Source organism: Triturus cristatus, chromosome 4_1 (assembly GCF_964204655.1).
Source record: "Triturus cristatus chromosome 4_1, aTriCri1.1, whole genome shotgun sequence".
Classification (NCBI taxonomy): Eukaryota; Metazoa; Chordata; class Amphibia; order Caudata; family Salamandridae; genus Triturus; species Triturus cristatus.
This window is the reverse complement of record NC_140585.1, coordinates 916,209,159-916,225,889: the sequence shown is the minus strand read 5'-3', so window position 1 is coordinate 916,225,889 and position 16,731 is coordinate 916,209,159. Positions and strand designations below refer to the sequence as shown.

The 16,731-nt window shown below is 44.0% G+C and overlaps 1 protein-coding gene across 5 annotated transcripts in view; it reads left to right on the top strand.

Annotated features, from left to right (window-relative positions):
* Window positions 1–16,731, top strand: part of FLNC (filamin C) — a 206,718-nt gene that overhangs the window by 67,542 nt on the left and 122,445 nt on the right. For all 5 annotated transcript variants that reach the window (XM_085653708.1, XM_085653712.1, XM_085653707.1 and 2 more), the window contains exons 2-5: window positions 5,066–5,314; window positions 10,052–10,149; window positions 12,959–13,109; window positions 14,372–14,490. In XM_085653708.1, coding sequence (XP_085509834.1) covers window positions 5,066–5,314; window positions 10,052–10,149; window positions 12,959–13,109; window positions 14,372–14,490 — 617 coding nt within the window. The remainder of the gene's footprint in view (window positions 1–5,065; window positions 5,315–10,051; window positions 10,150–12,958; window positions 13,110–14,371; window positions 14,491–16,731) is intronic.

The following is a 16,731-nucleotide window of genomic DNA, read 5'->3' as shown; positions in this document are numbered from 1 at the left end:
AGCATGGAGTGCATTTCACCGGCCATGATGGACGATGGGAAGACAGAGTAAGAAGACTGATGATATTAAAGTTAGGGGTAGGGGCTTAAGAGCCACTGATGTAATGAGTGACTGTGAAAGGAGGTCTTGGTCGTGGAGGTTGCCTTCATAGAGTGTAAAATGTTAAACTGGTGTCCTTGCAACTTTGAAACTTGATGCCTGTCACCAATCCTTTTTTCTTGCAATAACTTGAAATAGGTGCGCAAGTGGCAATTTTAATGTGAAGACCCACTTTAAAAAAGTGTAGGAAACTACGGTTAGTATTTCTAGTATTCACGAGGATCATGAGTCCACAAGAGAACACATTTGCATCACTGCACACCCTTTCAGTGCTCAAATTGTACGTGATATTGATATCATTTTTCATATTTCAAGAATCCACCTTGGATTGATGTCCATCAGGATCATTTTCTTCGGAACCTAGAGTTCAAGTACTGTCTTTCAAACATTCCTCCCACTAATCACTTTGCAGGTTGAAAAACGTGTAATGAGGACATATAATACAAGTTAAAGTTTGAGTTTTTATCAGCCACAGTCTGAATGCACCATTGAGACTGGAAACATTTAAGAGGCAGAAACATTGCAACAGATGTCCATTTGTAGAGAACTGAATGTGGATTTACAAACATTGGATGGTGCAAAGCCTTAGGCAGAGATTCCACGAGTCCAGAAGGGCAGGGCCGGGCTCTTGAATGTTGTGAAGTGTCGGGGATCACTGCTGTGGCGTTACCCTCATCTTTGATGAGAGACTGCCATCCGAAGGAACAGAAAGCACCTGCACCTCTAACGACTTCCAAAGCGCTCCAATTGTGCCCACGAGAGCCTGAGACTTGCTTGAATTTCAGACTAGCTACTTACTTTGTGGCTGAGTTTTATCTAGGTTAACTGAAAGTGAAGTGAGTTCATATACACTTCGTGAAATTCTGCCATGACTCCTACCTGCCTCAACCACTGTTATGCACTGCTATGCCAGAAGAATCTTGCGGACTCAATCACTAATTTTGTTGTAGTTATGTAATTACAAATTGCATAATTTGCAATTCGTCAGGATCACAGGGAGCAACATAGAGCAACACCTGCTATAGATAGCAAGCCCTTGGTGACACCTATGATAAAAGTCAGACACATGGTTTTGCTAGTGCTTGTTTATCACTGGGTTCACCAAGAGCCATTTTAGGGATCTGGGGTCTGCTCCTTGCCTTGTGTGATTGATGGCTGTGCAGAATGTCATTGCAACAGCATTTTCCAGCAGATTTTGGCAGCTGCATTTAGGAGCTCCAAGGACACATGGTGGATTTGATGATGGCAAATGAGGCTACCGCTTGCTCGGTGAGCTTTGCTGGCAGCAATGATGGAAGAACTGGTACAGTAGGAGCTTTTGAGACTTCCTAGCTGTTGGGGGGCAGTCGGTGGATTGGGTTTCAGGACAAATTCTAACAATTGTGACGGTGAAGAGTTTGAGAAAGTCACGGTATCGCTTCTCCAGAGCTCAGAGGCTCACAAGAGATGAGGGATTAGCAAAGGAGCAATGTTAGCACGAACGTGGGGTTACAGGGGGCCGGGCCTAGCAAGAATGCACCCCGGCTCTCCTATTCATGCATATAAAACAGTGGCGCAAAGATAATTTAAATTCATGCTTAATTTAACCCCATACATTTATGTTGTTCATCTCAACATCGTCTCAATGCATCCAGCCATAATCCATCCAAGACACCATATAAACTCACCGCTCCTCCAAGCCATTTTTTTTAAAACACACTTTATTGGGTTTTTCAAGTTTCTTTGAGTCTTATACAAACATAGGTACATTTGTTGTAGTACAATGCAGTACATCATACACTTTATATTAGCTAATGCTTTATAGCTGTCAAGCTAAGCGTACCTTGTGGTGTATTACATGGTGCATAGACATTCCATTGGTATCGATAAGAGAATAACTAGGTATGGTTGTAAGTGTGCTAATGTAACTCCTAAACTTCTAAACATCCCCTCTCCCTGCCCACCTCCGCTGGCTCTACCCCAGTTTGTAGTGTTGTCGTCAGGTTTTGCCTTAGTCACCCTGATATTGCGTGTAAGGGCGTGTTAGGTATGTACAATGGTGCTGTGTGTCAAGACTGATCCTGGTTCTGGTTCTATTGTGCAGGGGCTGGCTTACAGGTCTCCACTATAAGGTCCCAGTCCACCGATATAGGATTCTTATGCAGACCTTGGGCTTCCTCCCGTCTTATGGGAGCGCCCTCCGCATTACCCCACCGCACCCCTTCCCCATGCCATATACAGACTGCTGGGGACCTTGCTGACTTCCACCGCATTGTTATGGAGCGCTTAGCTACAAGTAGTGCTAGCTCGGTGAAACGCAGTTGCACCTTTTGTGATTGTGAGCGCCGGTGCATACCCAGCACGCAGCTGCCGGCTGATTCCCCTATAGGTAGGCCTGTCGTCGTTTTGATGTTCAGGACTTCACCCGCCCAAAACTCAGTGAGAACAGGGCAGGACCACAACATGTGCAGGATATCAACATCCTCCACCCTGCATCTAGGGCAGTGGTGCTGTGTATCCGGAAGGTATGGTAGGACCTGTGACAGATCATGTACTGTATGAACTTAAATTTGGCATTGCCGGACACCTTTTTGGGATACTCTAACATAGCGACCCACCCCTTATCGGTTAGGTCCTTCTCAAGGTCCCCGGACCACTTGTTGCATAGCTCGGTGGGGAGAATCCCTGCATGTGCCCTAATGCCTTTATATCGCCATTTTGTGAGGTGACACCCTTCCCCCATTAGGTAAATTGCCCGTACCAGCTCGTGTTTTGGGGGTTCTTCCCTGGTTGGGGCCCAGTGTCTTGTGACATAGTTAAGTAGTGCGGCGTGTGTCCTGTATAGGGAACCTGACACCCCATTCTCCCTAGTAAAGTTCTCATGGCCCATTAGGGTTCCGTTGTTAAACAGCACCCCTACTGTGGTGACCCCCCCTCAGACCAGCTGAGGGTGTTCCGTTTTGTGATTAGGCCTGTGGGTGTAGGAATACCTAGTAGTGGTGTGTTATCTGCGTATGGGGAACACTGACGCGTGTATTGTATTGTCTTTCTCCAGTACGCAAGTGACGTGTGCAGCAGCATCGGGGCTCCCGGGGCGATGGTGGCGCGAGGTAGTAACAGGGTCAGGGTGTGCAAGACTCCGCGGCTGACGTCTTGAGCCGTGTATCCCAGTTTGTGCAAGTTGCGTGCAGCAAGCCAATACGACAACCATCGGAGTTGGCTCGCATAGCAGTCCGCTCCTCCAAGCCATGTGTGATGTCATCACCAGAAGGCCGCACCTATTGCTGAGGCCTTGGTGCAGTCAAGACAAACGCGCCGAGGAAGACATTTAATCCCTTTAACATAAAGCTTATTAACGCTAATGTTCATTCAATATGTACCTATCAAACTCATAGTTTGTGTCCCTTTCATGCCGCGCCTGGACCCACATTTCCTCTTCTGCTCCTACATTCTTGTTCTGCTAACCAGGCTGTTTGGGACATCTCTGTCCATTTACTGACCCCTCTCTCAACCCCCCACCCTCAGTCTTCCTGTCCCTTTCTTGTGCTTAGAGGCAGATTCGGGGTTACGCTGAGCACCCCCAGGGCACATAATGAAACAGACCATCAAAGCCCATGTGCGGATCTTACCTCCTCTTCACCCTCATGGAGATAGAATGCCTAACCGAAATGTTACACTTTTATGATTTTCTTAAAAAGTTGCGCCCTACTTTGCTCAGTAGCACAGCAGGCACAGTGACTTGTTGAGCTGTTTTAATAATGCTGCCGATATGTGAATTGTGATCACATTGTCTGTTAGTACTAGTTGCGGTTTGCAATTCACAAGACAAGCGACCTGTCATGGCGCCCAGTGATTGGCACTTGGAAACTAGGGGCCTCAGTTATGAGGTTTTGCCGTAGGGCAGCGCCGCAGGCCTTCCGGCTGCGCTGCCCTAGGGCAAAAGAAAAGCGCAGGAATGCGCTGTATCTACAAGATACGGAGCATTCCTGTCCTTTTCCCCTGCGCCGGCGCACAATGGGCTGCGGTGCGTCAACGCAGGCACCTCTGCACCATGGTGCCAGGGTGCATGCGTTGCGGGGATGATTGTTTTTGTACAGGAAGGGAAACCTTTCTGTACAAAAATAATCACAAGAGGCTTTTTCCTCTTTCTATACATAGAAAAAGGAAAAACGAGGAGAAAAAAAGATATGTCCTTGCGCCTCCCTTACACCACCCCTGGGGAGGCGTAAGCTTTTGGCGCTGCCTCAGATTTACAATTTCGACAAAAGGCCATGGATGTTGCTGGGAACACCCCCAGCAACACCCATTGCACGCCCCTTTAACGCAGAACACTGCGTCAAAGGGACTGACATTTATCAGGCAGAATTCAGCCAAAAAAAGTGGCTTAGTACTGCCTGATAAATATCACGCAGGCTTCTGTGCCACGGAACGTCACAAAAAGTGACGTTCCGGAGGCGCAAGGAGTCTAATAAATGAGGCCCAAGGTCTCTAAACAATTGCAGTCTTGAATGGTTCGGATGCATGTCTTTTAAAGAGTGAAACGCGGGGTGGGGGAGGGGGTAATACACGTTTACATTGGCGTGGATTTGTTTTACACCTCCGGGTTTCTTACCAGGCCAGGGAGCAACAAAGGTAGAGCGCCTCCTTGTGGCATGGTGCTGCAGTGCAGAGGCTGTGGGGACCTGGGGCAGGCGCTTTACTACAGCTACACTTTCATGTTAAGTTATCTTGCTTTTGCACCACCAGTAGCTTGACTCAGGGCCCTGAGGGAGTGTATTATAGAGACCAGGGGAGTGCACGGAAGGGGACATAATCCTGCCTATTGTTTTGTTGGGTTGTCGGGCTGATGTTCTGGAGTGTAATGGGGTGGCACAGCCTTTACTTGAAGCTCTGCCCGTCCCATGAATATGAAAATCATGTACTTCGTTGGGCCACAGAGAGGAGTTTCCTGGACCTCACAAGCTGCTTTCTCCTCTCTTTTCTGCAGACAGCAAAGCCATCGTCGATGGAAACCTCAAGCTTATCCTGGGCCTCATCTGGACCCTCATCCTGCACTATTCCATCTCCATGCCCATGTGGGAGGACGAGGATGAGGAAGATATCAAGAAACAGACCCCCAAACAGAGGCTACTGGGGTGGATTCAAAACAAGATCCCGCAGCTGCCCATCACCAACTTCCACAGGGACTGGCAGGATGGCAAGGCCCTGGGAGCCCTGGTGGACAACTGTGCCCCTGGTAAGTGACCACCGCTGGATGCCGGGCGGGCGGGTGGGAAAATGCTATGTGTACCTCATTAGAGACCAGGTGATGGCCGGGAGTTAGTCATGTATTGAGAACTTGTAGGTTTGAACAAAGGCGGTTTCACCAAAGCGTTCATCTGTCATAGTGCATCACACAGCTTATTAACAGGATCCAACCTGTCACTGCCCAGTCCTGCCTTTAAGTAAACAACCCACCGGCCAATTCTTACCTCAAAGATGAGTGTCCCATATGACTTCCAAAGATTATGAAACACAAACAAAATAGAATTCCTCCACACCACTTTGGTTTTAGTGAAAGACAACCTAGAAGCGTAAAGAGCCACCTGATTCCAAATGAGCCATGGACCATAACTGTTGTAAGCGCTATGCAATGCACGAACATTGACAGAACATAAAATCTGAACCAAGGCACGTTGTAAGAGATGACAGGGTCACTTTTCTCTCACAGTATTCTCACTCATTCGCTCTTCGCTTGACATTCACTCATTCACCACATCACTACTCATTATACACGTGTCTTCCCAGGTACACTTCCATGGCCTTTAGAAAGCACTGAACATGCATCTTTTTTTAACTATACAAACTCATCACTCAGTCATGCACTTTTCGTAAATGACATTAAAATCCTAACTCATCTCTCCTAGCCTGTGAATGACTCTGCCCATGCAAAAAAATTCTGTTTAGTCACATACTCTGTAGAGATCAGTCTGTGCCCAGGGGCAGCCACAATTGCTCTTACTGTTGCCCAGTGACCAATTTTTATCCGTCATGGGCAAGTGCATTTTTCAAAAGCTGTGATGTAGCAATCCTAACGGTCCTGCAACGAGAGAGCAGTTGCAACCAAATGTAGGCTGCCAAATCTCAAAGCATCTATGATCTCGGGCCAGTGGTGAGCTCATAGCCGCCACACGCCATTCCTGTTTCACTTCATTCCTTTCTGGGCCTGGTTGTTTAAACAGAACAAAGTCCGATGATCATCGAGCCATTCCAGGTCTCCAGATAGTCTACGCGGGCCGCTCTTTTTTGTTTCCTCAAGCTCTCGCCCCACCGCTAAGGAGAACTCACATATAGACACCATCGCGTTTCCTTTACATTAAGCAGTCAGACTGATTGTCCCACAGCCAACAATATTCAGGGTCAGGGAGACCGACAAGAGCCTCATGTAACCTCAGTGCATGGGTAGTCTGGCATCCGCTCCTTGTCCGGTCCCTTTAATGTCCTCATCTCTACATGATGAAGCCTCAGCGATGCTTTGCCACCCACTGTTGTCCAAGATGTCCTGCAGTAATCAATACATTACAATAAAAATAGAATATTACATTGAGTTACCTTTAAAGGGTGGAAAATAGAGAGCATCCAATGCAAGGCATACTTGTAATGTGCAAGGTTCTCAATGGTTCCTTTAAAAGGTCTTACTGTAAACATCTGCTTCAAGCTGAAAGGCAGGGAGCAGTGTCCCAGTGAATGATAAAACACTAGGGCCTTTGCCACATCAAATTATCTTCTGCCAACAGTCATACAATCCTAATGAAAGCAAAATTCAACTGTAGCAATGCGCATAAAGCATCTTTGAATCACCTCCCTGAGTCTGATTAGGACGCCATAGGAGTCAATGGATGATGGGTGAATAATTGTACCAATCAGAGCAAAGCATAGATTATTATCAATATTGGGGAAAGAACCGGTTTCTTGATTGGTCCTCCTTACCTAGTGGAAGGAGCAATGTTTCTCTACTGTTTCTCCCACCAAGGAAAAGAACAGATGCTTGAATAGTGCCTTGAAGGCAGACCCACTAAGGATATCTGCTACCCACTGCTTCTCACCACCTGCTAGATGCTGGGTCCCGGAAACACCATTGCATCTGATGTCCCTGATAACACTGGGATCAGGTGAAGGATTGGAGAATGTGTTGGCATCTCTGTTATGGCGTACAGCTTACTCATGTGACAGAATTGGTGAAAATGGGGTTTGAAAGTATTGAGCCCTACACCGGGGTATGCAGTTGAAAACCATACCACACACGAGTGCTTTGCCTCATAAATTCACTGCGCTATCTATGTACGGATACCTCCTATACCATTTCTTTAACAAGACGTATTTCTCAGAAAATATAAGCTAAATATGAAAAAACAACTTACCAAGCCATTTTCCAACCTCAACTGTTAGTGTCATTATAAATATAGGGGCAAGAAAAAACATAACAGGTGTTCAGGAAATCAAGGGGTCAAATTTAAACACGAAGAACACTGCCATCGCCTAACTAACCAGTGACCAGACAATAAGGAATGGGAGGGGAATTGTTGAACAATGACTATGTGATTCCATTTTTGATCCCTGATCATACCTCAATTTTTCCAGTTCTTAATTTTTTTGATTTTCTCAAAATGTAACAGGAAAGAATCGCCAATGAGGGGTGGGAGAGGGGGGCTCTTCACAGCAGACTGATTACAGCAAAAAGAGACCAACATGTATCTTAATGTTCAATAGATAATGTTCTGAAGAAGATTGTATCAAATTATCACTGTAAACCAAAACATTGTCTGTACTTCTTTCAGTAAATCAGAAAGAAATGGTTTGTTCTGTAATTGAGGCGTTTTTTTCAGATGGACACTTTATTTTGAAAGCACTGATTTCCCTGTCACGTGCAGCGTGAATATGTATGCGTGTAGAATGTTTTGGGAGTATCTGAGGATAGTGCATAAAACAGTCACGAAACACTCTGTTAATGTTTCAGATCATAAGCAAAAGTGATTTTTTGTATGTGTACAAATATTGTATGCTTATATTATGTCAATGGAGTTATTTAGAAGAACAGGGTTGCTTACACATGGACAAGCAAACATTCTTTCACCACTTAGACTAACATCACAATAAATAAAGGTGGGTGGTCTGAAAATGACACAGAATCCATTTAATGGAATCCCTTCATTGTGCTGTCACCTGGGTCCAGTCGGTAGACACATTTGCAGCTGCTCTGTAGAAATCTTCAATATACAAAAGTTGTGTTGGTGGCACATTTCCTTCTGGGTGGGATAGGTTTCAGCTCCAGCCAGAAAGTTATATTGGGGACCAGTTCCAGGTCCCATAGCAATTCAGTAGAAGTCCAAGAATCCGATATTTCATCACGGGGGGCAGTAGACCCCAATTGTTACTGTTACGGTGTAATTTCCACCTCCACTGGTGGCATCAGGCCAAAGTACCCACACCACCTTCATTTTGCTGGACTTATCCATATTATTTGATATCTAAAAGCACAAAGTGGTTGTTGACGAGCTCCGATTAATCAGTGGCATCCAGGGTGATTGCTTCTTTCTTGTAACGTGGGATCCAGGAAGTGACCCTGTTGCTGTGAATGATTGATCCAAGTCTAACCTTAAGCCTTCTATTGTTTAACATCTGCGTATGCTTCCAGGGTCTACCATCTAGGCCAAGGACTTTAAATTCTCTTCATGCACGGATTGTACTCAGATGTTCTTTGGGGCATCTTCAGACTTGCCTCAATAGCTGTCAAATATCTACCTGGACAGCGTCCAAGGACCGGCTGGGTGCCATTAGCCACCTTTGCGTGGACTCTGATAAGCAGGTGGTTGCACAGTTTAACTCTAACACGCTCAGAGATTTCGAGCACTACAAGCTCTCTATTGTGGAGCAATGTATCTATAAATGGAATGAGCGCATTCATGGAAAAGGAAGTGAGATGTCTTGGATCGGTGTACAACTCCAATCAGTCCACAGCCTCCCAGGTGGCGGCTACTAGGCGTTCCGCTTCGACCACCTGAGGTTAATCAGACAAAATGTACATTTATTCTCATTGAATCATCTGAGGACAAGGATCACGCGTCTGGTACGGTCTTGACTGGATTATAATATTCATTTACTTTCCAAAACACCAAAATGTTTAACAGAGCTGCCTCGGGCACTACCGAATGCAGAGAACATCTGACCACATCATTCCATAAGTGAGCTTTAGCTGTGTCTCCTGATTCCTCAGAGGGCTTCCTTTGAAGGGTAAACTAGAGCGCAAAACGCTGGAGGTGGACTAGAAAAGAAAGAGCTGTGATAGCCAATCATGACCTACACTATCTAGGGCAAAGAGGACTGCTGTGCCAAGGTGGGTCTTCCCCGTACGGGGGAGGATCTGTCCTCACCTTGGCGACTCATCTGTGAAGCCCCGGCCCTCCTTGTATTAGTTTGCGTTATTCTGAAGTAGCTTAGAAGAAAAACAAAGATATGATTTTCCTCCCTGGCCTAGAGGTAGGCCTGTCCTGCAGCCGATGAATGATCAGCCTCAGAAAGAGCATTGCAGCCTGGGCAGAGAGCCCTAAAGAGCGCCACAGAAGAACAGGTGTGGATTGATTGAGGAAAAGGTAATACGGACATATGGAATAATGTGGATCAATGGCCTCTGGGTGATGTGTCGGATGTTGGCCGAGAGAACAAATTGTCCGAGGGTCTCACGACATGGACACATACATGGAGTTATTGCAGATGCGTGTGTTCAGGAGTCTCATGGCATGGACACATACATGGAGTTATGACAGGTGCATGTGCTAAGGGGCCTCATGACATGGGACGATGAATGGAGACAGTGCGAGTGCGTGTGCTCAGTGGCCTCATGCCCCCTGTAGGACGAGCGGTGTACTGCATGCATGGGTCTGCAAGTCACTTCCACCTTCCTTCAATCACTGTCTTCCTCTCTTGCCGCCTGCAGGTCTGTGTCCTGACTGGGAGACCTGGGACCCTGCCCAGCCCGTGGAGAACGCCCGGGAAGCCATGCAGCAAGCCGATGACTGGCTGGGAGTGCCACAGGTACGACTGGGTGGGCGCAGTTGTCTCTTGGGTGCTAGATGGGCTGGCATAACAGATGCCACGGCAGCATTGAATGCCCCACAGAGTGTCAAGATGTTGGGTGAATGTGACCCCTGTTGTAAACACAACACTCTGTAGCATAGCAGCAAGTGACTTTCTCTGCAAGGGGGCTCTGGGTCCAGCAGAGTAGTAAACATTTCCAAACCAAAGGAAGAAATCAGAAAAGTTAGCTTTATTCCATGGGTAATAGTTAGAGGAATAGTTTGTGTAAAAATGAAAAAAAACCCACTTTTCTCACCTCTGGAATTGATGTTGGAAATTATGCTTTGCCTATATTCTCCTATCCTGAATAAAGCTATACATAGCATAAAATATATATATACTAGTCTCTCATGTTAACCTTGATTGCAATCATTATTAAGTGTGAAAAAAAACTGGGTTGTAAGATGCAAAGTTATAAAATATGTGGAAGTTTAAAACTAGGAGTTGGTATTCAAACAGTTGCACACATGGGTAGAAATTTAAAGATAATTGGTATACTTGGGTGAGAGATGATGCGCAGTAGCTGAGATTTTAAAAAAAAAAAGGTTGACCTTTGTGATTGTCACATTATAACATTTTTGAAGGTTAAAATAGTTACTATTGTCAGATACAAAGTAATAAACTACAAGGACTTCTTTAAAGAATGTAGCATAAATAGCGAAACCATAGAGTCGGTATCAAGTAGAATCAGTAGTACAGTAGTACTAGCCACATACTACAGAATGCACTTTACAAACCTATGGCCGGTGACCTCTACCACTCCTAACTTTTCTGTGTGGAGATCTCCACATCATTGGCAGATTATCCTTGTGCACAGGGAAATGGTGGTAAAATGTGGAATAATTACTGCAAAACGAGTGGGGTAAGGGGAATGTAAGGAGGTGTTTATGAGGGATACGTAAATACAAAACACACACCAACTAATGAGTAAGACCATTGCAATTCACAAAATACACTTCCAAAGTAACCACAGTCCAAAAATTGTCAAAACAGGCGTAAATGTACTCTAGGCCAGCCTTGAGTAAATCAAGTACCCTACATGGACAACCACTAGCATTGCAACTCATTCCCATCTAAAGCAACGGAGGCAGGGAATTAATACCGCAAAGGAACTAATGTTAATTCAAATCAATTAATTTTGATATAATATATTTTATATATTCAATCAAAACTAATGTATACTTATTGAGGCCCCAGGTTGTTAGCCGCGCTATACAAATAAAGAAATAAATAAATTAATAGATTATTTTTTACATCCAAACAATATTTAATAATAAACCTAAATAAAAATGAAATTACACTTTTAAACTCCTTTTTGAAAAAGTTGCAAGCATTTAAATTAAAGAAACACATAACTTATAAGCAAGTTTACTGAAATTACATAAACATAAAAATTCTAAGCATGGTAATTCCATCAAAATTATTGCTTTAAATGAATATATTTATAAGTGAAATGGATATATTTGCATTATTTTAATTATGAATACACATTTAATTTAATTAATGAGTAAATGTGCTGCAACATTTAATTTGTACCAAGTGTACAATAAATATTTTAAATTGATTTACATTTAATATATACATTAAAATATATATGTATATTTACAAAAATAATGACCTTTATTACATTTCCCTATACCTTCTCATCTCCACTCTGATCTCCATCATTAGGTGAAAGTTTACTAGATGTAACTTGACACTTGTAAAGTATGATGTAGGAGGCTCGCTCCCCTATTTGATGGGATGGAGACATATAAGTCTACACCTAGGTGTGAATCTTCACTCAGAAATGGTGAATGGCAAGAAAGTGGAGCGTTCCACCTAGGTTTAGGAGAAGATCTGTAAGTGAGTAAATAAATATACACAGATATATTTACCTTTGCGAACTGTGTCCATAATGTATATATAATTTAAGACCGAATACAACTCTGGTTTCTATATATAGTGAAATTCTATAAAAAAAATAATAACCTCTTGTAAAATTATTCTTAAAGTAAAAATACAGCAAAACATTTCCCTTCATATAGAAACAATAACAGGTCATTTGACCATTTTCCTGCTTTAATGCGCATAGGAATGGAGAGATGCATGTTTTTCCTAAGGAAATGCGTTTAGGAAGGAAATTGTAGTCGTGGTCTAACTGTGCATGTCAAACAGTTACAGACACAAGAGCAGTACAACCCAGCAGAAGAAACAGATGTGTGCATGTAGACAAGGAGGGCCAAATAGAAAAGTATTTCTTTGCACTAACATGCTAGTTTCTCAGACCAGAGTATTCCAATATGTCGACACATGAATATTTCTGTAGACAGCATCTTAATACCCTCATCTGGGTCACTGCCCCACCACCTAGGCATCTTTGCAAGTCCACCATCGAAGACTTTTAATCCACATCCATTTCACTGGGAGTGGTGATATTTTTCTAGTTTGTTGTCACTGTTAGAGCCTCTGTTCATGACAGGTCCCAAGAGGCCAGTGTTGAAACCCAAATGAAATGCTCAACAGATACTTTTTTAGGATTCAGTTCTCTTTCACCCACACATCCAAAGACAGGCTTATCCATCAATCGCTACACAATCCATTAGAACTTGCACCCACCTGCAATACATTTTAGGAGAAACATTTATTCACCAACTTTAAATGTCTCTATCTCTCTCTGAAGCGACTGTGATTGCCCAACCCTGACAGCTGTGTCTTTCAAGTGGTGTCACAGACATATAGTGCTGCCTTGCCGAGTAGCTCCTCACCCGTGTTTATTGTGTTACAGGTTATTGCACCAGAGGAGATTGTGGATCCCAACGTAGATGAGCATTCTGTCATGACCTACCTGTCACAATTTCCAAAAGCCAAACTGAAGCCTGGAGCTCCCCTCAGATCCAAGCAACTTCACCCCAAAAAAGCCAAAGCATACGGACCAGGTGAGTACTGCAGAGGAGGGTGAGGGGTTCAAGGCTGCAGCTGGAATGGGTATGGGACATCACAATACTCCTGTATGATCAAAGTAACAGAAGATGCTGGACAAGTGTATAAGATCTGGCAAGGAACCAATTTTCATTCAAATTTGTATATGTCGCTCATATATATAGCAAAGGTTTGGACTACACATCATTGAGGAATTGTGAATTTTAAACAAAAGCAGGAACTTATGTTGTGGATGATTTGATCATTGGAATCAGCTCATAAATTTGGGCCCAGCTGTTTGGGGCAAACTGCGTCCTCTGAATCAAGATCCAAGCAATTAACATGTGGTTGGTCGTATCTTCCGCCAAGGCATTCATACTGGTTTAGCAGCGCATGATGTTTTCTTAATTTATTTAAGACCCTTAGGTCTTTACCCGGAGCTAACTTCAGATTGCGCGTTCCACTCACACAATGCATTACCCATGATCAGCTTTCTCTCTTCTCCTTCCTCAACGTTACCTCTTCCACTCCATGTCCCTCTTCCCCTCACTCTCCCTCCTCACACTGAGTAACCTTCAAAGATCCAAAGGAAGCGAATTGCTGCTTTTGTATTTTCTAAATGCACAATATGATGCCCACTCTCTCCCGCCAAGGTATTTTTGCACTGCTTGACATTGAATTGCCCTTTCCCGGTTGTTTCTTTCTAGAGACAGACACAATATTAGACCAATGACTATTAACAGCAGTGTCATGGTTTGTTCAGGCGTGGTTGCTAGATGAATACTAACAATAATAAGTTATTGCCTGTGCAAGTATAATTTTTGTATTGTCTTTGGACATATATTTCTTTAGATCATTCAATACTTTTCTCTCCGGGGTAGAGCTGGCATGGATATACCTTTATTGATGTAACTGACTTTAGGGACATTATAGCTTGGAGTTTTGCACAGTGCGACAGTATGACCCAGTGTGCTTTTTTGTCTGATTTACGATGCCTACATATGTCAGGCTTCAGCTTAGCATAGGAGTTTAACATTCACAATATATATATGTTAGGCCTTTGGCACAATGCCATAGACCTGCTAAGGGTCACATTAGTTTGCTAACTCAATCTTACGGCTTGACCAAGTGCAGTTCTCTCCACGGGTCAAGCTATTTGCGTTTCGGTGGACTTGGTGTCTGTCCACAATGTTCTCTTTCAGCTCACAGGTCCTGTTGTTGTGTTGTTCCATGTCAACCATCCACACTAACCTTTTGTCTGGCTCTTTCCTTGACACAGGTATTGAGCCCCACGGCAACATTGTTCTGAAGCCGGCGCATTTCACAGTGGAGACCATTCTGGCCGGCCTGGGTGAAGTGTTGGTGTTCATCGAAGACCCAGAGGGACACAGAGAGGAGGTATGGAGCTCTGTTGGCTGGCGTTTAATTCAATAGCTCCAGGAAGAGTTTAAATCTCTAACACTTGTGCATAAGGCAATTTACGGAGGTGCTACTCATGATCTTCAAAAAAAATGTGTACCATATGTTCCGTCACGTACCCTTAGATCGGCTACTCAATGTCTTTTCAAAGTGACAAAGATAAGACGAGAAAGTTGGGGAGGCCGAGCAATTACACACTGTGCGGCCAAACTTTGGAATAAGCTGCCTCTAGCTATGAGGCTTCAATCTAACCTTCAGCTACATAGGCCGTGCTATATCGTGCTTCCCTGTCACCACACTCACAGCGCCAAGACGCCTCGGCATTCGAGCACTATACAAACATCTAAACATAAACATATAAACATAAACAATAGGAACAGGCATAGCTTCCTTTCGTCCATCAATCATCAGATCTCCAAATCACAGATTCGAGGCCTAGAAGGGATAACTCAGTTAATGAAAGGGATAACATTGATTTGGGTATTAATAGCATTAAGCATCAATTAATTGTGTTGTGTGTGCTATATAAGTGGCGCTAATGCATTGTGAGTTGATTGTTCCCTATTTTTAAGAAAGCCCCCTCAATCCTTGCAGAAATTGATAATTTATTCTCTCTGCAAATCCTCATTTCCATCCTTTTTCGTGTCACCAGGAAAGGTTTAGGAATCAGATGTTTGTTCTAAAATGCACAGAGGCACAGGTTCATAGCTTTATTAACAAGAGACTGCTTGTGCCATACCAAAAGGCAATGTGTGGGATTCATGAGCCTGGGACCATCTGCCCCACAACCATAAATGGGTTAGTATGCCTTCTGACACTCTGTACTTTAATTTGAACTTTGATCTTCACAAACAGGACATCCTCCGTAGGTGCAAAGTGATACCTGCCTATGAAGAGGAAACAAGTGCTTAATTTGTAAAAATAAAATAAAAAATAAGTGCAGGGGCCCTTGTCAGCGGGCCACTACTGCTTGGACCACTGATTGTCCCTGCCAGCACTGCCAATGACTGTACCACCACAACTAGTAACCCTCACACCCCCACATGTGGGACAATTCAGACTATTCTAGGTCCCTAAACTATAAGGATGGCTTGGGTGGAAGGTTTTAGTCAGTTTAATGTACATTAAATTAATAAAGAACTTTTGGTGTGCTCATCTCTAAATCGGAGAAACAGTGCCACCATGTGGCAGACTGTCATAAGTACCGGTGCTGACGATAAAGTGCTGTTGTCGAGCTCCGGAAACCGTGGGCTTAAATTAAGCTCTGAGGCAACCACCATAAACAGATTGGCCTGTTTGGTAACTTTGAGTTTTCCCAATAGGCCGATGCATCTAAAAGCCACTGGCATGTGTCTGAGGCAGATTCCGTCATACTTCAGGCAAGCCAGACCATTCATTCTGAGTCAGTGTCCTGTTGGAAAGTCTCTTGGTATAGTTAAACATATGTCCCTTTCCCTCTGATCTCTGATGCTTGCCTATAGGATCTCACTCAGTGCTGGAAATAAAACATTATTTAGTTTGGGAACTCACCATCTGGGGACGTTGGCAGCAGAGAGGTAGGTGTTGTAGGGGGCGCAAATACAAGTGCAAACTAAATATCAGATAGTCAGTGGCCTGCCAACACATCAATCATCTTGAATATATGCATTACGTTTTCAATCTGTGACATGGCAATACCTTTACTTTTCAAACCCCTTATCTGATAAAATAGGCATTCCTAGACACACTCTTAGATGGGTACAAACAAGTAAGGGGAAACTTGTTTCTAGCAAAAGAATCATTGCGAGAACTCTTTTGCCGTGAGTTCCCACTCATGTCCAGTTCTGATTGTGCTGCATCGACTTTGAGGCAGATACAAGGGGCCAGGGACTGAAAGAGTGTGAGGTAGATGCTCACCGTCATCTTAAACTCCCCAGATTCCCAAAGATGCAAAGGAGTGCCTGACATCAAGGATCTACTGTGAGAGTTTAAAGAGCCAGGTGCTTGTGAGGCCACATAGAGCCATATAAAATAAAGCATAATTAGGATCAGTGAGGCGGAGAGGGAAAGCCTAAGGTTAAACCTCAGTAGCCTACAGGGTGATAGGGAAATGTGATTTTGGCATTGTGAATGCACAAGCAGTATGTCTCTATGGGCCTACAACCCTGCACTAGAAATAAAAGTGGCCTGTGTGTGCTGGTGCCAACAGAGTGATGGGAAAGATGGGCACAAGAGTGTACA